We start from the raw sequence: 20,280 nt of genomic DNA, 5'->3' as shown, positions 1-20,280 counted from the left end.
CTCATAGTGCAGCTGCCGCTCTGACTAGTGAGATGCTGAGAGCTGCTGGGACACATGGAGGCCTGGGCAGAAGCAGGGGTAGCTGGGAGACCCTGCAGGTACGAGGCTCTGGGCCGGGGGTCGCTGGATGCCCCCGGATGGAGGGATACTGCCTATCTATTTCTCCTTCTCCAACCCTCCTCACCCCCTGTCATGACTGCTCCTGGGTCCTGGCCGGGTCCACCCAGCTTGTATCCAGCACAACTCACAGGACAGCCCTGTGTGACCTTGGGTAGTCCTGGCGCCTCTCTCAGCCTCCGTTTTCCCATCTTTTGTTTGGGGTCATTCCTGATCTCATCTCACAGGACCCTGGGGAATGGCTTCCATGTGGGAAAACACTTTTAATTTCCTAAAGCTTTATGGAGTGTCCAGTTGTCCACTGATATAGGGAGATAATAACGCAGACCTTTGCGTCAGAAGATCTGAATTTCCACTGCCTCCTCTGACCAGACAACCTTTTTTTAATATAATTTTATTTAGTTATTGATATATTTTTGGCTGCTCCGGGTCTCCCGCTGCTGTGCGCAGGGGCTTTCTCTAGTTGCAGTGCTCTGATTTCTGGCTGTGGTGACTTCTCTTAGAGTGGAGCACGGACTCCAGGTGCACGGGTTTCAGTGGTGGTGGCACACGGGCGTAGTTGCCCTGTGGCATGTGGGACCTTCCCGGACCAGGGATTCAACCCGCACCCCCTGCATTGGCAGGCAGATTCTTTACCGCTGGACCAGCAGGGAAGTTCCTAACCTAACATAGTTAGGTTAGGAATAAATTCCTAACATAGTTCAGTTCAGTTCAGTTGCCCAGTCGTGTCCAACTCTTTGCGACCCCAGGGACTGCAGCACACCAGGCCTCCCTGTCCATCACCAACTCCCGGAGTTTACTCAAACTCATGTCCATTGAGTCGGTGATGCCATCCAACCATCTCATCCTCTGTTGTCCCCTTCTCCTCCTGCCCTCAATCTTTCCCAGCATCAGGGTCCAAGGGACTCTCAAGAGTCTCCTAACCACACAGCCTTGGGCAAATCACTTCATTAGATCAGGGAGCTTAGTCTTTCTATCTGCAAAATGAAATAACTCATCACTGCCCTGTTTACCAGAGGGCTGACTGGGATTACACAGGGGGATCCCCACAAAGTCTGCTCTAAAGGGTACCACACTCCACAAAGGAGCACAGAGAGAACCTGCTTCGTAAGGTTGTAGGAGGGTTCTAGGGAATAGGGCCCAGAACCAGTTCAATTCAGTCGCTCAGTCGTGTCGGACTCTTTGTGACCCCATGGACTGCAGCAAGCCAGGCCTCCCTGTCCATCACCAACGCCTAGAGCTTGCTCAAACTCATGTCTATCGAGTCAGTGATGCCATCCAACCATCTCATCCTGTCATCCCCTTCTCCTCCTGCCTTCAGTCTTTCCCAGCATCAGGGTCTTTTCCAATGAGTCAGCTCTTTGCATCAGGTGGTCAAAGTATTGGAGTTTCAGCTTCAGCATCAGTCCTTCCAATGAACATTCAGGACTGATTTCCTTTAGGATGGACTGGTTGGATCTGCTTACAGTCCAAGGGACTCTCAAGAGTCTTCTCCAACAGCACAGTTCAGAAGCATCAATTCTTTGGCACTCAGCTTTCTTTATGGTCCAACTCTCACATCCATACATGACCACTGGAAAAGGTCTGTATAGCTTTGACTGGACGGACCTTTGTCAGTAAAGTAATGCACCCAGTAGATGTTTAATAAGCATTAACTACTGGTGCTGATGCTGTTAGGCTTGTTGTGCATCTGCTTCTCCCCCCGGATGTTCTGGGTGCTTCGACTGAGACGCTTGAGGGCAGGACCTAGCCCTAGCTGTCAGGGTACAGCTGAACTGCTCAGAGCACACTGGCTATGTGAATTAATGAACACACACGTGAATGGATGGGTTTATGCAGAGAATCTCTTGAGAAGACAATGAATAAGAATCGGTCCATGATTCAGCCACCCCAGCCTGGAGCCTTCACGGAACCCAGGAGCTACAGTCCTCTGGTCCTGACCTCCTGCGTGGTCGGCCTCTGTACCCAGGGCAGGGTGGGGGGAGAGTTTAAATGGATTTAACAACCAGGAAGTAAAAGAACTTAGAAAAGGCTGGAGGGCCTTTTTCTTTCTTCCCTCTGGTATTTAAGGATCTTTTAAACTAATGTATAATTTGTTATTGTTTTTGTCTAGTGGCTGAGCCATGTCTGACTCTTCTGCGACCCCATGGACTGTAGCCCACTAGGCCCCTCTGTCCATGGGATTTCCCAGGCAGGAATACTAGAGTGGGTTGCCATTTCCTTCTCCAGGGGACCTTCCCAACCCAGGGATGCAACCCGAGTCTCCTGCTGAGCAGGTGGATTTTTTACTGCTGAGCCACGTGGGAAGCCCAACTACATACCAGTAGATGGGGAAACAGTGGAAACAGGGAGAGACTTTATTTTTGGGGGGCTCCAAAATCACTGCAAATGGTGACTGCAACCGTGAAATTAAAGACACTTGCTGCTTGGAAGAAAGTTATGACCAACCTAGATAGCATATTCAAAAGTAGAGACATGACTTTGCCAACAAAAGTCTATCTAGTCAAGGCTATGGTTTTTCCAGTAGTCATGTGTGGATGTGAGAGTTGGACCATAAAGAAAGCTGAATGCCTAAGAATTGATGCTTTTGAACTGTGATGTTGGAGAAGACTCTTGAGAGTCCCTTGGGCAGCAAGGAGACCCAACCAGTCCATCCTAAAGGAAATCAGTCCTGAATATTCATTGGAAGGACTGATGCTGAAGCTGAAACTCCAAACTGTGGCCACCTGATGGGAAGAGCTGACTCATTGGAAAAGACCCTGATGCTGGGAAAGATTGAAGGAAGGAGGAGAAGGGGATGACAGAGGATGAGATGGTTGGATGGCATCACCGACTCAATGGGCATGAGTCTGAGTAAACTCTAGGAGTTGGTGATGGACAGGGAGGCCTGGCGTGCTATGGTCCATGGGGTTGCAAAGAGCTGGACATGACTGAGCGACTGAACTGAACTGAATGGACTAAAAATGTGTACATTAAGTATGCAGTTCAGTGAGTGTTGACAAATGAAATCGCTCCGTTACCACCAGCCCAATCAGGGTGGCGAGCGTGTCCATCACCCATTTGTCCAGAGTGCTCTGTGTAGGAGGCTCCCTTGCGCCCCCATCGGTGCCCCCATCAGCCCTGTCCCCCCAGAGGTGGGTGTAGATGGAACCACACGCCATGTGGGCTTCTTTTGCTCGGCCTAACGGCAGTGAAATTCACCCATGTCGTGTGCGTCCGTCGCTCCTTCCCCTTTTGTTGCCGAGTCGCGTGCTGTTGTATGAAAATACCACATTTTGTTCATCCATCTGCCTGTCGACGGGCATCTGGGTTGTTTTCAGTTGATGGCTATTGTGAAGCAGGCTGCCCTGAGCCTGGGTGATTTTCACCACCTGTGCTTCAGAGTTAAGAGGACCAGCTTCCCTGCAGCGTGGGGGTTTGTGTGATCAGGGCCACCGCTTGTGGTCATGTGGACTGTCCACAAAGGCGGTCTGGGCAGAGGAGCAGGCAGGCTGAGCCCAGCCCAGGTGCCTGGCCCCAGGCCCAGCTCCAGAAGGCTGCAGCCCAGCCTCCAGCACATCTTGTGGGCTGGTGGGCTTGTGAGTGAGACCGTGGTCGGATGAACTTCGGTCATCCCACAGGGTCCCGGTGGTGGCTGTTTCTCCAAGAGGCTTTAAATGGGGCTGCAGCCCTTCTGGGGTTTTCTGTTACTTGGGGGTAGAAAGGGAACTTCCCAAGGTTCTTTGCGACCAGGATCCTTAGCGTCCTCCAGGAGAGAGGAGGGGTGTGGGGTGTGCAGTCCGGCACGTCATGGTTCCGGCGGCAGGGCGACTGGAGCAGCGGCTTCCCCTTGTGGACTGTGTCCTCATCTGCCTCCCAGGTCTGTTTTGGTGGCTCTGCAGGATACCTTAGCATCTGTGGAGTGCTCTGCAGGAAGCGATTGATGGCAGAGATTAGGGTGATCCCCGGGCCTTTTGGTCCAGTGCCTAAAATAACTTCCGCTGGGTCAGGAAAGGTCTCCCTCAAGTTCTGGACAGAAGCACAGACCCCGCTCTGCCACCTCCTGGACAGACAGTGTCAACTAACCCCTCTGACTTGTGTTTTCCAGACGTGTCTTCCCCGCTGGAAGTTTTGTGTGAGTGATACAGAGAACACCTTGGGCTTCGCCCTGGGCCCCATGTTCGTCAAAGCGACCTTCGCTGAGGACAGCAAGAACATAGTAAGTGCCCCCCCACACACGGAGGCCGTGACATCACACCCGCCTCCCCCGTGAGCCTGCCAGGCCGCGCTCTCATCCGCTCTGGACTGGCTCTACCCCGGGCCAGGGCTCCGGCCCTAACTCCAAGGTTCCATTTTCTAAAGCCTTGCGTAATCTGAGTTACCTACCACAGAGAATATGATCATAGTGGCAGGCACTTTGTCTGTAGGATTTCACGTAGCCCTCCCCGCTTCCCAGGGAGGTTAGTCTGGCCGTCTCCGCCTCCAAGGGTAGGCAGGGCCCAGAGAGGTCATGTTGACAGAACAGCTTGACATGAAGTGGTGGTGGCCACAGGACGCCTGTGGCTGAGCGCCTGGAGACAGCTGGGCCCCAGCCTGGATGCCGGCTTTGTCTCTTCCTGGTGGGGGGTCTTGGGACAATACTCTGAGCCCAAGGACATGGAGGTGGGCGCGTCCATCCCTCAGGTGGAGACTGAACGGCATTGTGCACACGACAGCAACCGGAGCGGAATGCGGGCTCAGGGAGGGGTAGCCGCTGTGGCATTACTGTTGGGGTTCAGTCGCTGACTTGTGTCCAACTCTTTGAGACCCCACGGACTGCAGCACCCCAGGCCTCCCTGTCCTTCACCACCTCCCAGAGTTTACTCAAACTCGTGTCCATCGCGTCAGTGATGCCATCCAGCCATCTCATCCTCTGTCACCCCCTTCTCCTCCTGCCCTCAGTCTTTCCCAGCATCAGGGTCTTTTCCAACGAGTTGGCTCTTTGCATGAGGTGGCCAAAGTATTGGAGCCTCAGCTTCAGCATCTGTCCTTCCAATAAATATTCAGGCTTGATTTCCTTTAGTACCATTTTTATTACTAACTTTAACTGCACAGATTTTTTATTTGCAGTCAGAGGTTAGCAAACTGACTCAAACCTCGTACGTGACCTGCCTGTTAGTGGCTGATGCAGATTCTGAGTCACGTTCTGTCCGTCTTCAGTCTGTCTGCTCCTCCTGCTGCCCGACTCCCCCTTCCCCTGCTCCGGAGTCTTTTTCAGCCTCTGGATCTGCTTTTGACATTCATCTCCAGCCTGAACAGTCTTTCTGGAACCACCCCTCAGAACTCGGCTTCTCTAGATGTTAAAGCCCAGTCCATCCAGAAGGAATTCCGTGAGCCACTACCTCTGAGAACAGATACACATCCTAGGATTTCTGAAAAGAATCACAGCGCACGGCACAGGCACCCCTAAGTCCCACCGTAAGAGTCTTTTCCAGTGTTCCCAGAGCTTGCCCTGAGTGTATTTGACCAGGGAGCCCTGTTTATAGAAATCTGTCTCTTCTCACGGGATGCTAGCGTTTAGAGGAAGGAGGTTGGGGAACCATGGCTGTGGACCCCCTTCCTCAGCCCAGCACCTCGGAGCACAAGGCCTGGAGCCAGGATCTGAGTTTAGTCTCTGGCCCCACAGCATCCTTCTCCATGGGATGCCCGCTGCCCATGGACAAGTTCAGTGCCCACACGTGACTGTCTCCTCAGGCCAGCGAGATCATCCTGGAGATCAAGAAGGCATTTGAAGAGAGCCTGAGCACTCTGAAGTGGATGGATGAAGATACTCGGAAATCGGCCAAGGAAAAGGTGAGGCTGGCCAGGAGCTGGGAGGGGCCCTGCACAGAGGGCCACGACCTCCGAGGAGGAGGTGGGCGAAGGAGGGACTGGCTCTAGCCAGTGAGCCCAACACGGATGCTGTGGGTAGTCCAGCACGATGGCGGGAGAGCCGTGAACACGTAGCTCGGATTAATGACCGGGTGAAAACAGAATGCTAAGTGTGCAAGGGAGGGACTTCCCTGGTGGCCCAGCGGCTAAGACTCTGCGATCCCAACGCTGGAGGCCCGGGTTCGACCCCTGGTTGGGAAACTGGATGCCACGTGCTGCAACTGAGACCCAGCACAGCCAGATAAATATAATTTAAAAAAACATATGTGCAAGGGAGAGGTACAGAGTGATGTGACGAAGGATTGGATACGGTCCAGTGGAGGCAGGGAGGCCACGGAAAGCTTCCCTGGAGAGGTGACATTGAGGCAGAGATCGCAAGGATAGGGAGAGTTAGACAAGAGAAAGGATCCCAAGGATAGGGAGAGTTAGACAAGAGAAAGGAACAGGAAGGCCCTGAGCGGGAGGGGCCTGGCTGCTTTCCCTGGGCCCCGACCTTGAGCCCGGCACCCACAGAGCCCTGCTGAGCGCTCACTGTCCTCCGTGTCTCTCCTGCCCAGGCGGACGCGATCTACAACATGATAGGCTACCCCAACTTTATCATGGACCCCAAGGAGCTGGACAAAGTGTTCAATGACGTGAGTGGCTCCCTTGCATTCTGCCCCCTTGCATTCCTGAAATGCCCCTGGGGGGCCTCCACTTGGGAAAGGGCAGAGGCTGCTCTGGGTGGGCTGCTGGAGGCACCATGACTGTCAAGACGTCTTGAGATGAAGTGGTGTGGGGTCTGGGGATGGACTGGGCACCAGGGGGCCAATCTCTCCTCCTTCCTCCCCTGGGGCCAGCCAGTGGCCCCTGCCTCCCAGGACCTACCAGCAGTCCTTGGCCAGCACAGCATAGTCCGCTCCATTCAATGAGTGGGAGATAATGGGGGAGGGGGGCGACCAGAACCTAGAAGGCATAACTGCATCCCTAAAAGCATCAGAGTGGAGCCCCCTATAGCTCCCAGCCCCCAGAGAAACCTGGACCTGCCTCCTGTCCCCCGGCTTCTCCCCACCTCCCCGGAGAAACCTGGGCCTCTTGTTCAGACCTTGAAATGCTAACGGGAAGGAGGAAGCCTAAACCCCAGGTGCACGTTTAAGCTGAATTTAGGCAGCGGGGTGGTTGATGCGTCCCTGGTGGTTAGAGCTTTGGGCAAATCACTCCATTAAATGGATTGTGCTTCTGCCCCGAATGCTTTATACCTTGTAATTGAAATTTGTGAATTCAGGCATTTGTGAAATTATAATAACCTCTCGTTGTGGTTATATTTAAAACCTAAGAATATGAAAATTACAGCTGAGAATATGGGACTCATCCGCAGCCTTTTTCCTTGAGAATAATTTTAGATGCTCCAGGGTATCATGATACAAGATGAGGGGCTCCTGGAGACAGCCCAGGCAGACCCCATCTGGATTAGAGTCCGGACCCCAAGGGCCTGGCCTTTCACTGGAGCCCTGATGTAAAGAGCAGGTCTGAGAGAGAACCTCACACCTGTGGCAAGAGCCAAAAGGCCAGGCTGAGTGGGGAGGAAGGTGTGCAGTCATACCTGCGCCCTGGTAGTTCACAGATCCCAGCTGCATTTATGAGATCTGTGCTGGCCAGTGTGGCAGCTACTGGCCACAGGTCCCTACTTTAGAGAATTAAAATCAATTAGTTCATTAAATTAAAAGGTTGCACTCGCCACATTTCAAATGACCTAGAGCCACATGTGGCTGATGTCGACAGTACCTGACAACGTGTGCATAGAACCTGGCCATCATTGCAGAAAGTTCTGGACCCCGCTGGACGTATTGCCCACCCAAGGCCCTGGCACGATGGCACGGGCTTCCTGTTGCCCTGAGACCCTGCTGGGCCGCCCTAGGTGAAGCTCTTAGTGTGCCCCTGAAGGGAGAGGGCGCCAGCCCCGGCCAGAATGCGGGCCAAGAAAAGTGCCCCAGCCTGCAGCCCCTCGCCCCTCGCTTTTGTCTGCCCTGCGGACCAGTGCCCAGGCCACGCGGGGTTTCAGCTTCCTCAGTTTTAGAAGACAGGGTTTGCATTCAAGGACCTGAGCGTGCTCTGACCCTGTGACTTGTTCCCTCCTGCCCAGTACACCGCTGTGCCAGACCTCTACTTCGAGAACGCCATGCGGTTTTTCAATTTCTCCTGGAGGGTCACTGCCGACCAGCTCCGGAAAGCGCCCAACAGAGATCAGTAAGTCCCTGGGCCTCACTGGGAGGACGCTGGCTCCCGCAGGCGGGTGTGGGGGCCCAGCGCTCCTTCAGCCTGAATCGTGTGCGGGGATGTAACTGTCCTGACGGCCCTCTGAGCCGCGGGGACTGGTGTTATCCCACTCAGATGCCGGGAGCCGGGATCAGCCTGAGCCCGAGTGTCCTCAGTGTCCAGCCTGTTGGCAGAGGGGGTCCACCTGACATCACTGCCCAGCTCTGCCGCTGCAGCCTTCAAGGCTTTGCTTCATTGTCTGCAGATAAGATGTGTGTGTGCGTGTGTGTGTGCGCGCGCGCACGTGTATTCAGTTGTCTGACTCTGCAACCCCATGGACTGTAGCCCACCCGGCTTCTCTGCCCATGGGATTTCCCAGGCAGGAAGACTGGGGTGGGTTGTCAGTTGCTACTCCAGGGGATCTTCTGGACCCTGGAATCAACCCCACTTCTCCTGCGTCTCCTGCGTTGCAGGCTGATTCTTCACTTGTTGAGCCATCAGGGAAGCCAAAGGGCGAAAGCCACTTCTTTCTCTTTGCCGCTGGCTCCCCCTTGTGGACAACAGGGGTTTGAACAGCTCTGTTTCCTCTTTTTTTCTGTCTTCAACCACGGTACACCCTAAACATACAAGAAAGTGGTCTTTTATCTCCAGAATACGGTGCAAGCACTACCCCAGTGTTGTGAATTTACTAGAAGTCTTTTAGCTTAAACTTTTCCATTTAAATTAAGTCTCCTACTCATTAATGTATCCACACTTAATGCATATCTGTGGGACTCATCTGGAGGAGACATAGTGACTAGCTAGGCTCTCGGAGAAAATACCCTTTCTGTCTCACTCCACTCCCCACTGGTCCTTCATATCAGAATGATCATTGGGAGGCCAAATTTTTCATTAATATCTACCATCTGAGCCTCTTCTATGCTCAAAAAAAAAATCATTGAACCCCCAAAAACTTGTTTACGGGGATTGTACTGACTTTTCTGAAAATTTTGTGAAAAAGAACTGTTCTTCTAAAGTTTACTAAAAAGAGAGGTATAGTTTTACTTTTTACAAGTTTCTTTAATGTCTGGCTTAATGGAAGACAGCAGGGTTCTCACATCTGCTCCTGCCTTCAGTCTGTTGCAATGTATCGTTTTGAAATATGTAAAGATACTCTGGCCCTACACAGACATGTAGTTAGAAAAGGAAAGAATATTTTAGCAGTCCTTTTGATACATGTGTACATGCCTCGTTGATACTACTCCAAAACGTGGCAGGCAGTAATTTTTTTAAATTAATTTTTATTGGGGTATAGTTGCTTTACAATATTGTGCTAGTTTCTACCGTAAGGAAAATGAATCAGCCACACGCATACGTATGTCCCTGCTTTTTCAGATTTCCCATTGAGGTTGCCACAGAGCACTGAGCAGAATTCCCTGAGCTATACAGTAGGTTCTTATTAGTTATCTATCTGATTCATAGTATCAGTAAGGCGATGGCAGCCCACTCCAGTACTCTTGCCTGGAGAATCCCAGGGACAGAGGAGCCTGGTGGGCTGCAGTCCACAGGGTCGTGAACAGTCAGACACGACTGAGCGACTTCACTTTGACTTTTCACTTTCATGCATTGGAGAAGGCAATGGCACCCCACTCCAGTTCTCTTGCCTGGAAAATCCCATAGATGGAGGAGCCTGGTAGGCTGCAGTCCATGTGGTCTCAAAGAGTCAGACATGACTGAGCGACTTCACTTTGACTTTTCACTTTCATTCACTGGAGAAGGAAATGGCAACCCACTCCAGTGTTCTTGCCTGGAGGATCCCAGGGACGGGGGAGCCTGGTGGGCTGCCGTCTGTGGGGTCGCACAGAGTCGGACACGACTGAAGCGACTTAGCAGCAGCAGCAGCAGCGTGGTATCAGTAGTGTATATATGTTAATTTCCCTCTCAATCCCCCCACCCTCCTTTCCCCCCTTGGTGTCCATACGTTGTTTTTTACTCTGTGTCTCTGTTTCTATTTTGAAAATAAGGTTGTCTGGTTAATTGCACCGCAGAGTCTGAAACCAGTTCGTAAACTTTTCACTTTGTTGCACTACTGTTCCATCAGTGTGCCTTGCGCTTTGAATGGATCCTTCCTTTGCCCACGGGTGACTTTGCAACACCATGCAGTGGCCATTTGGAAAACAGTGCTTCACTGAGTCTCACGTATCTTCCTAACAGTGCCATCTTCATTATACATTATATGTCTGAAAAAAGTCTACATCGGGTAATGTTGCTGTTGACCTCAAGAGAAAAAAGTCTTTAAGTATTGGACAGCTATCAAGTTTGCCGTGGCCGACACCAGTTTTTCAAGTTTTTGCTTGAAATTTCAGTTGTTTTGAAACCTTGAGTTTTTCTCATTGGCAACAAACCGCGTCAGTTGTTTTGCTTGAGGTGATGCGCTCACTGTTTTTCAAGAAAACGCCTGTCAAACACCCATCATCCTCTCAAGTACAAATGGCATTCCGTGAAAAAAACAGAAATGCTGGGACTTCTTGGTGGTCCACTGGTTAAGACTCCATGTTTCCAATGCAGGGACGTGGGTTCAATCCCTGGTCAGGGAACTAAGGTTCCACACGCCACAGTGTGGCCAAAAGTTTAAAAAAAGAAATAAAAACAGAAATGCTTACAAGTGCTTCCCATCTGGTCACAGACTGTTAAGAGACTTGCACTCAAGGGTCTAGATTTAATGAAGGTAATTATTATGCTGCATCATCAAGGATGTTCTTAAGTGAACAGATTTTATTTTTTTTTTATTGGTGAAGAACATGGTGACCCACTGAACTGGTACCACTGCCTTGACTCAGCGGAGGCTCCGGCAGTTTTACCCAGCGTTGCCTTTCCCCCATCCGTATAATGTCAACACGGTGGGAAAGGTAAATAGCATCTTACTATTTTAATGAAAATAGTTTCGGCCTCACAGAGCCCCTGAAAGGGAGTTGGGGGCTTCCCATCTCAGCAGCAGCAGCAGCAGCATCTCACCAGGTATCCGTGCAGCACACTTTGAAAACTGCTGACACGCTCATTTTTGAGCCTAGAGAGTCATGACTTTTTAGTGTAGAATGGTCCATTTTGTTCCTTGTGTTTTTTTTTTTGAGATGTTCAACATTTTTAATAGTGAAATGAAATGAAATATAAAATGAGATTTCATTGTACACTTGCTAACACGGCTAAAGTTGATAGTTTCTAGTGCGGAAGAAGATGCTGGGCACCTGGAAATATCCAGCCTGGCAGGTGGAGGTGTAAAATGGTACAACCATGGTGGAGAACGGGGAGCTTTTTTCTCGTTTTTGGTTTTTAATTTTTATTGCAGTGCAGCTGATTTACAAGGTTGCATTAGTTTCAGGGGTACAACGAGATGAACCAGTTAGTTCTCCACGTACATAATCCACTCTTTTTAGATTCTTTCCCCGTATAGGCCTTACAGAGCCTTGAGAAGTCTCACCCCCCGTGCTGTACAGTAGGTCCTTACTAGTTAACGCATTTCGCTCTTTGCCGGGGTCTCACTGTTCCACTGTGCGATGTGACATCGAATTCAACCAATTCCTTCCTAACAGACATTTGGGTGTTTCTAGTTTCCTCTCTCAAAAGCAGTGCTACCTCATGCTTGCATGCCTTGGGCCGGGGTCCAGCGGAATCCACACTTTGAGGGCTCCCGACACGCCCCGGATGGGCTGTCCCCGCCTACCGCCCTCCGTGAGGTCGGATCTTCCACGTGAGTCTCGCTTGCAGGTGGAGCATGACCCCGCCCATGGTGAATGCCTACTACTCGCCCACCAAGAACGAGATCGTGTTTCCGGCCGGAATCCTGCAGGCGCCATTCTACACCCGCTCTTCACCCAAGTAGGACGCTCCTGAGGCTCCATCCCATCTCCTCCCTGCCCCCCCCCCCCCCGCAACCCCTCAGCAGACCCCCCCAGGCCAGCCTGACAGCTGGGTCAGCCCCCTCCAAACCTGTCTCACCGAGGGCTCCTTGTTCCACTGGCCAGGAGACGTTACCATGGAAACAACACTCTCACTCCCTGTGCTTCCCTCCGGGGTCTCCTAGACCTCAGAGTCCCTACACAGTGAGAACTCAGGGCTCATCATGGAGGCAGTTCAGTTCAGTGGCTCAGTAGTGTCCGACTCTTGGCAGCATGCCAGGCCTCCCCTGTCCATCACCAATTCCGGAAGCCTGTTCAAACTCATGTCCATCAAGTCAGTGATACCATCATGGAGGCAGGAGCCCCAAACAGGGGAGTGCCCCTCTAGTGATATTCTAGAACAGTCTCAGCTGGGAAGTTGGGAAGGGTGAGAAGTCTCAGAAGTGAATTCCCCACAGGCCTGGATCTGAACAGGCTTGCTCTCTGCTGGCTGAGTGGCCCTTGGGCAAAGTAGCTGAACCATCCCACACCTCCATTTGCTCCCTTACAGTCAGTTACTGAGGCCTAGCTCTTCGCACTGACCCAAGAGGGCAGTGCCTGGCACGGTGCTTGGAGTGCAGCTGGCTCTCCAGGTTGTGACTGGCTCTGGGCCCGGCTGGAGCCCTGCAGGACTCTGCTGTGTCTCCAGACTGAGGAAGTGGTGGGCCCGTCCCGCACGGCATCACTCTCACCCCCGTGTCTCCCCTTCCAGTGCCTTAAACTTCGGCGGCATCGGCGTCGTCGTGGGCCACGAGCTGACTCATGCTTTTGATGATCAAGGTACGGGTTCCTCGGGGTCCTCTTCAGATGAATCCCCACCTTCCTGGCACCGCTGCTCCTGCTTTTGCTCCTATGCATCTTAGCCTTGGAGACAGGAGGAGATGGAAAGTTAAAATCCTGGCCCAGACACCTGCCAATTTGTGTGCCCTCTCACAAGCCCCATCATTTCCTCAGGCCTCTATTTTCTTATCTATAAAATGGGTGTGCTGATCATGTGGTGATTATGAGGACTGGGCAGGCTCACAGTGGGACACCCCGCTCCCCGAAGGTGTGAGGTGCTGGGGGGTAGTACAGTGCTCCCCCTGTAGTCAGTGGGGAGCGAACATTCCTCCACTACCCCAGAGACTTCTCTGGTCCAACGACAAGTAGAAGAGTTAGTGCCTCACCAGCTAACGTCCAGAATCCCCCTCATTGCCTCCTGCCTTGGGGACCCTGAGACACAAAATGAGGAGGCAGGACCTTCCTGTGACCTTTGCGCTGCCCGCTGCCTTCCCCCAACCGCTGGGCGCAGGGTCAGAGGCCCTTCACCAGCCTCGACCGTGAATACAGCTGCACCGGAACTTTGAACGTGCGGGTCCTTAGGCGGGTCACGTTCCTCCCTCCCCCACCCACCCCAGATGGCTGATGCATCCGGGCCCTTCAGTGCCCAGCTGTGTCTCTCCCCCGCCCAGCCTGACGCTGCCCTCTGACCCCGCAGGCCGAGAGTACGACAAGGATGGGAACCTCCGGCCCTGGTGGAAGAACTCGTCCGTGGAGGCGTTCAAGCAGCAGACCGAGTGCATGGTGGGGCAGTACGGCAACTATAGCGTGAACGGGGAGCCGGTGAACGGCCGGCACACCCTCGGCGAAAACATCGCCGACAACGGGGGCCTCAAGGCGGCCTATCGGGTAGGAGGCCCCTCCCTGCACACCCCAGACCCAGCTCTGGGTCTGTCCAGATGCTTCTCGGTTAAGAGTGGTGGGCATGCACAACGGCATCTTTGGGCCTCAGTGGCCGCATCTGTGGAATGGGTGGCAGTGCGGACCGAGTGAAAGGGTGTCTGTGAAGCGCCCGGCTCGGACCTGGCACACACAGGCTGTGTACCCCAAGTCCACCCCCCACTGAGGGTCATCAGAATGGGCTTGGGCTGGACCCACCTGAAGACCTGCCTGTCCCTCCCTTTGCAGGGGAAGCCGCCCCTGACCCAGGCAGCGGTGGGCCAGGGCGGGGAGGGAGGGGGACACTGCTCACGGAGCCAGTTCTGGCTCCAGTCCTGGTTCTGGAGTGAGTCACTCAGCCTCCCTGAGCCTCTGTGCATGTGGCTGTGTTCGTCCCTGCATTGCTGGGTGTGAGAGAGATGGCACGTGACGGCTTGGGCGCCGGGTCTAGTCCGGGGGTGGCCCTCGGCGATGTTGGCTGAGTTGGAAGAGAGAGATGCCAGAGGCTAAGGCAGAGCCTCCTCCTCCTCCCCGTGGCAGCGAGAGCAGGAAGCCCGAGAGATGCTGTGTGCTGAGGCCTGTGGGCCGGGGCCACTGGGAACTCTACGATTAGGTATTTCATGCCAACTGTGCAGGAGATGGAGAAGGCGATGGCACCCCACTCCAGTACTCTTGCCTGGAAAATCCCATGGACGGAGGAGCCTGGTAGGCTGCAGTCCATGGGGTCACGAAGAGTTGGACATGACTGAGCGACTTCACTTTCACTTTTCACTTTCATGCATTGGAGAAGGAAATGGCAACCCACTCCAGTGTTCTTGCCTGGAGAACCCCAGGGACAGGGGAGCCTAGTGGGCTGCCGTCTGTGGGGTCGCAAAGAGTCGGACACGACTGAAGCGACTTAGCAGCAGCAGCAGCAGCAGTGCAGGAGACAGAACCAACCAGAAACAACCCAGAAACATCCGGTGACTTGCCCGACGTCTGTTAGTCGGGGAAAGTGTGTTGCAAACTTTTGACCCGCTGTTTTGGTGCTGGTGGTTCTGGGACGAAACAGCGACGGGTCCTGCTCTCATGAAGCCCCCAACTGTAGCGGGTCAGGGATGGGGAGGAAGGCAGTTCACACCTCCATGGATAAATGTGATGATGTCAGGTGCTGATAAGATGAAGAAGACAAGACAGGCCAAAGGAATAAAGAGAAATAGGGGAGAGGGTGGTCAGGGGAGGCCTTCTAGAGGGGATGACCTTTGAACGGAGTCTAGTAGGGTGAGAAAGAGGCAGGGAAAGAAGAGTAAATGCCGAGGCCGCGAGGTGGACCCAAGCCTCGCGCAGCCCAGGACAGGAAGAAGGACGTGGCAGGGATGGAGGGTATGGCCCGGTTCAGGAGGGGCGGCCGGAGGAGTGGCTGTCCCGGCTACGGCCTCTGTTGACTGAGCAAGGACCTTGGGGTTTATTCTGGCTGCAGTGGGAGCCACTGCGGGGGTTTGCACAGGGGAAGGATCTGCGTCACCCTCTACAACCAGGTCAGCAGACCTACAGCCTGGGGACCACATCCAGCCCTTAGCTGGCTAAATCAATAAAAATAAATCAAAGTTGTGGAAGAGAGGGGACAGCTACACCCACTCATCTCCATGGTGCCTGTGATTGCTTTCATCTATCAGGGTGTTCCTTGAGCCGTTGCAGCAGAGAAACTGTTTGGCTTCCAAAGCTGAAAAGACTTACTCTCTGACCCTTTACAGAAAATGTCGCCAGCCCCTGCTTTATGAGGATGACCTGAGTTGCTCTGTTGGGATGGGGTTGGAATTGGACCAGTTTGAGGTCAAGGAGACTAGTTAGAAAGCTGCTGTGAGGTTGTCCAGGCAAGAGATGGGCTAGAGCAACGTGAAGGGTGAGATGTGGTTAGAGTAGGGCTGTTTGGTTGATTGAAAGATGAATCAAAGGAGGGTCCTGGGGTTTGGGCCTGAGTAACTAGGTGGTTCAGTTCAGTTCAGTTGCTCAGTCGTGTCTGACTCTTTGCGACCCCATGGCATTGCAGCGTGCCAGGCCTCCCTGTCCATCACCAACTCCTGGAGTTTACTCAAACTCATGTCCATCAGGTCGGTGATGCCATCCAACCATCTCATCCTCTGTCATCCCTTTCTCCTCCCGCCTTCAGTCTTTCCCAGCTTCAGGGTCTTTTCCAGTGAGTCAGTTCTTCATATCAGGTGGCCAAAGTATTGGAGTTTCAGCTTCAGCATCAGTCCTTCCAATGAATATTCAGGACTGATTTCCTTTAGGATGGACTAGTTGGATCTCCTTGCAGTCCAAGGGACTCTCAAGAGTCTTCTCCAACATCACACTTCAAAAGCATCAGTTCTTTGGTGCTCAGCTTTTGTGGTTGGCATCATTTACTGTGATGGGAAAGCAGTGTGTGTGTGTGTGTGTGTGTGTGTGTGTGTAAAATGCATCTTGGATGTCCAGCTGGAGCAGTTGAATGTTCCCAGGAAAGGCTGGAGCTGGCAGGGTGCATCTGTATTTAGATGGAGGTGGTATTTAAAGCCGTGGGGTTGAATGAGCTCCCTTTGGGATGAGTGCAGGTAGAGGGCGGCTCCTCTAGGCTGAGTTAGGCTCAGAGCTGAGGCCCAAGACCCCCAGAAGCCAGGCCCTGTCCCAGCAGGATGTATCTTCGAAGGTCGCCCCCACTAGCCCCTCACTGCCACCCCGATTGTTCCTGTGTCACGGGGACCCTGAGCTCTGTTCTCCCCACAGGCCTACCAGAACTGGGTCAAGAAGAATGGGGCTGAGCAGACACTGCCCACCCTGGGTCTCACCAACAACCAGCTCTTCTTCCTGAGTTTTGCACAGGTGAGTTCTTTAGAGAAAAACTAATACCCAGGCACAGTCTGCCATCTTGAGTTCTAGGAGCGCTGAAAACCAAAAGGCAAATTTCCTCAAATAGAGAAGCCCTAGCTCGTGGGTCCGTCCACAGGGCATTTACCCTTTAAGAGGGCGAGCTTCATCTTTGGAGAAATTCAAGGAAGGGTCGAGAACCCTGTTAGAGGAATTCCTGCATCAAGTAGAGGAGAGGACAGGTTTGCTTGGATGGCTAAGGGCCCTCCCAGTTCTGCGGTTCTAGAAATGTCTTAAACTCAAGGCGTCCCAGGTCGTCCCTAGAGTTGGCAATCAGCGTGTAGATTTCTGTTGGTGCCCAGAGCCACAAGGTCACGAGTCAGTTGGTTCTGCCCAGGAAAGGAGTGATCTGGACTCAGTGCAAAGTGTTCAAACTGGTTTAGGGGCAGAATCTTTTGTGCAGGTGAAGCGTATCTCACATGCCCAGGACAGACATTCAGCTGGTCTGGCTGCAGGAGAGGAAGCTGGATGAAGGCCCCCAGCCCTCTGCTTCCTCCTAACCCAGGTGGCAGGCCTGTCATGGGGGTCTCAGAACCAGAGGGGCGCTTATTTCCCTGTTACAGTGATGGGGCCAGTCTGGCGGCCTCAGGGACCGCAGTGACTCTGCCCTCTCCTTTATCACCCCCTCAAAGGTCTGGTGCTCCGTCCGCACCCCCGAGAGTTCGCACGAAGGTCTCATCACCGATCCCCACAGCCCCTCCCGCTTCCGGGTCATCGGCTCCATCTCCAACTCCAAGGAGTTCTCGGAACACTTCCACTGCCCGCCCGGCTCACCCATGAACCCGCATCACAAGTGTGAAGTCTGGTGAAGGGCCAGGCACCCAGAGCCGAGATGGAGGGCAAGGCGGGGGGGGGCCCGAGAACACCCCCCTGGGCCCACAAGACTGCCCCCTCCATCCGGCGGCCAGCCCCCTCCCCCGACACTGCAGGGTGGTCAGCCGGAACCAAGCCTGTGACATGAGCTCTCACCGTAAGCTGAGATTTGACCCCCTGTGAAGACCCGCTCATCCCAGGCACACGTGTGTCAACTCTGATGGGTGTTGGGGCGTTAGCCGGGTTGCCCACCGGGCCTGGACCCTCACCGACAAGGGCAGGGGGGCCCAGCCCCCTCCGCCCACATGCAGCACCAGATATACCACAAATACCACTGTGTCAAATGCTTTAAAGATATATTTTTGGGGAAACTATTTTTTAAACATTGTGGAATACACTGGAAACCTTCAGGGAAATGATGCATTTAAAACACTTTTTTTTTTATGGAAAGGATCGGTATATTTATTATGTTCTGTTTTTCTAAATAACCTGTGGACAAGGGAAAGCCCCTGACTAGCTCCCTCTCTTCCTTCCTTGCTACAAGGTTGGGCTGAAGCAGGATTCCGGGCCACTGAGCAGGTCCCCACGTGGAGAGGTGCTTCTGCCCTTGGGGTGTGTGGTTCCAGCCCCCTCCCCTGGTTCTTACTCCCAGCAGAGGGAGGGGCAGCTAGTTGGCACCACCCCCTGGGGATACCTGCCTCTGAACCTAGAGTCCATCAGTGGGGACCCCCCAGCAAGGAAACTCTGGTCCCCTGAGTCACACTAGGAGACTGATGGCTGCGTGAGGCCAGGTCTGTGCCCTCCAACCCAGTCTGGATGTGCCCGAGCACCCCGGACCTGGGTCACGAGCCTTGCGAGGCTGAGACCCCCCGTCAGAGCTCTCTGCCATGCCACGGGGTCCTCTCTCCGTCCCCTTGCTTTTGGGCACCTCCACCAGCCCGGGACCCGCAGCCGCTCTGCAGCGCCCCATCCCAGCCGTTTCGGAGTCTGCCTTGCACGCCTCTTCTCCCAGGGGAAGAAGAGAGAAAGCAGCGCTCATCGCCCGGGGACCGGGTCCTCGCTTGGGCTCCGACCTCTGCCACCTCCCTTCCTGGCTCCCAGGACCACAGGCGGCCCTGGCTTCCCGCTGAGTGCCTTATCTGGGGCTGCGCCCAGGCCCCCGCCAAGGAGACCACCCTCCGCACCAGGGCCCACACAGTTGCCTCCTCATGGCTGCCCAGAGGCCTGGGCCTGCCCGTCAGCGGCACCGCGGTCAGGACTCTGAGGACCCCCTGAACGTGCCCCGGGCTCCAGCCCACCCTCAGGCCTGGCTGAGTGGAGACAGTACTTGCTGGGGACCCTCCTCTTCTTGGGGGGTGCTCCTGGCTGGGGGGGCGGTTCAGGGGGCAGGCACGGTGGGTCTGGCCTGAGGTGGTAGGGCACGGGCAATGCCGTCTCCTCCGCGTGGCCGAGGCCCGCCGCCCCCCAGAGGAGCCAGAGTCCCCCGGAGGAGCAGACGGCAGCTCGGCCACCGCCAGGCGCCCTGTCAGACGTGCCCGTGAGCTGGGGCGGGGAGTCGTCGGGGGGCTTGTCAGAGGAAGGGAGCACGGGGCGGAGAAGGAGCGGAGTTCACAGACTGCCGCTCACGCCGCCACGGAGGGCCGGGCTCTCTCCCGCCCTCCAGCCTCCCCAGAGCAGGGTCCCAGCCCCCTGGTCTGGGGACTGGGAGCCCCCGGTGAACGGCAGCCGTCCAGGGCCAAGGGTCCAGCCAGACGGGGCGTCTGCTGCCCTCACCGCTTCCGGGGGGCAGAGGGCAGCGCAGGCGTGGAAGCAAGCGAAGCCCCCACCCGCCTGGTGCCCGCCCCCTGCCCTGGAGCTTTGGGCAGCCGCCCTCCCTCAAGGGAGCCCCACGGGCCGGCGTCTCTGCGGGGACAGGGGAGTGGGGTTTGGAGCTGGGAATCTGCTTTTTTGTATTATCACGTTCCGTGCTACTGTAGTTCTGTGTGGCACCATTGTAACTGAAATAAAGTACTTATACCGAAGGCCGTGTGACCGAGTGTGGCTTCCCCCAGGCAAGCTGTGTCCTGTGGCGCCGCCAGTGTCCCCGGGGCTGGCTGCACCTCCTCCCCAGAGCAGAGGCCTTGAGTGAGTGAGTGAGTCAGTGAACGTCACTGTCGTGGCCAACTCTACGACCCCGTGGACTATACAGTCCATGGAATTCTCCAGGCCAGGATACTGGAGTGGGTAGCCTTGCCCTTCTCCAGGGGATCTTCCCAACCCAGGGATCGAACCCAGGTCTCCTGCATTGCAGGCGATTTACCAGCTGAGCCACCTGTGCCCACCTGGCCCCTCTTCCGCCGTCACTAAGAGCATGTGAGGGCCCCCTGCTGGTGAGAATGATGCATGTCGCCACATGGGCTCAAGGGACCTCCTGGTAAAAATACTTCCATTATCTTGGAATGAAGGATGTCATCACTGTTTCCAGGCCTCAGGTGCGTGGACACAGCAGGCAGTTCAAGGAAGAGTCTCTGACATACCCTCATGCCTCGCCTGGGTTTTACATATTTTCTTCCCTCTGCCTGGATACCCTACCCTGACTTCTTTTGGCTGATGAACTCCTACTCATTCTGCAATGCCCAGGTCAGCATCACCTCTAGGAAGCCATTCCTGACCTGCAGTCCAGATCAGGTGGCTCATACAGGCTTCCCTCTCCTACCAGACTGTCTTAATGCTGGGGCTGCCATAACAAAGT

General features: G+C 54.4%; 1 protein-coding gene across 3 annotated transcripts in view; it reads left to right on the top strand.

Annotated features, from left to right (window-relative positions):
- The window catches only part of ECE1 (endothelin converting enzyme 1), a 125,235-nt gene extending 105,665 nt beyond the window's left edge, over positions 1–19,570 (top strand). For all 3 annotated transcript variants that reach the window (XM_086327084.1, XM_086327076.1, XM_086327089.1), the window contains 9 exons: positions 4,205–4,315; positions 5,830–5,928; positions 6,564–6,641; positions 8,129–8,232; positions 11,986–12,096; positions 12,868–12,935; positions 13,633–13,823; positions 16,596–16,691; positions 17,369–19,570. In XM_086327084.1, coding sequence (XP_086183210.1) covers positions 4,205–4,315; positions 5,830–5,928; positions 6,564–6,641; positions 8,129–8,232; positions 11,986–12,096; positions 12,868–12,935; positions 13,633–13,823; positions 16,596–16,691; positions 17,369–17,545 — 1,035 coding nt within the window. In that variant the 3' untranslated portion in view covers positions 17,546–19,570. The remainder of the gene's footprint in view (positions 1–4,204; positions 4,316–5,829; positions 5,929–6,563; positions 6,642–8,128; positions 8,233–11,985; positions 12,097–12,867; positions 12,936–13,632; positions 13,824–16,595; positions 16,692–17,368) is intronic.
- Positions 19,571–20,280: the final 710 nt, after the last annotated feature.

Source organism: Bos grunniens, chromosome 2 (genome assembly GCF_055505025.1).
Source record: "Bos grunniens cultivar Pamir isolate PY7600 chromosome 2, Bosgru_T2T1.0, whole genome shotgun sequence".
NCBI classification, from domain to species: Eukaryota; Metazoa; Chordata; class Mammalia; order Artiodactyla; family Bovidae; genus Bos; species Bos grunniens.
This window is presented reverse-complemented; position numbering and strand designations above follow the sequence as displayed.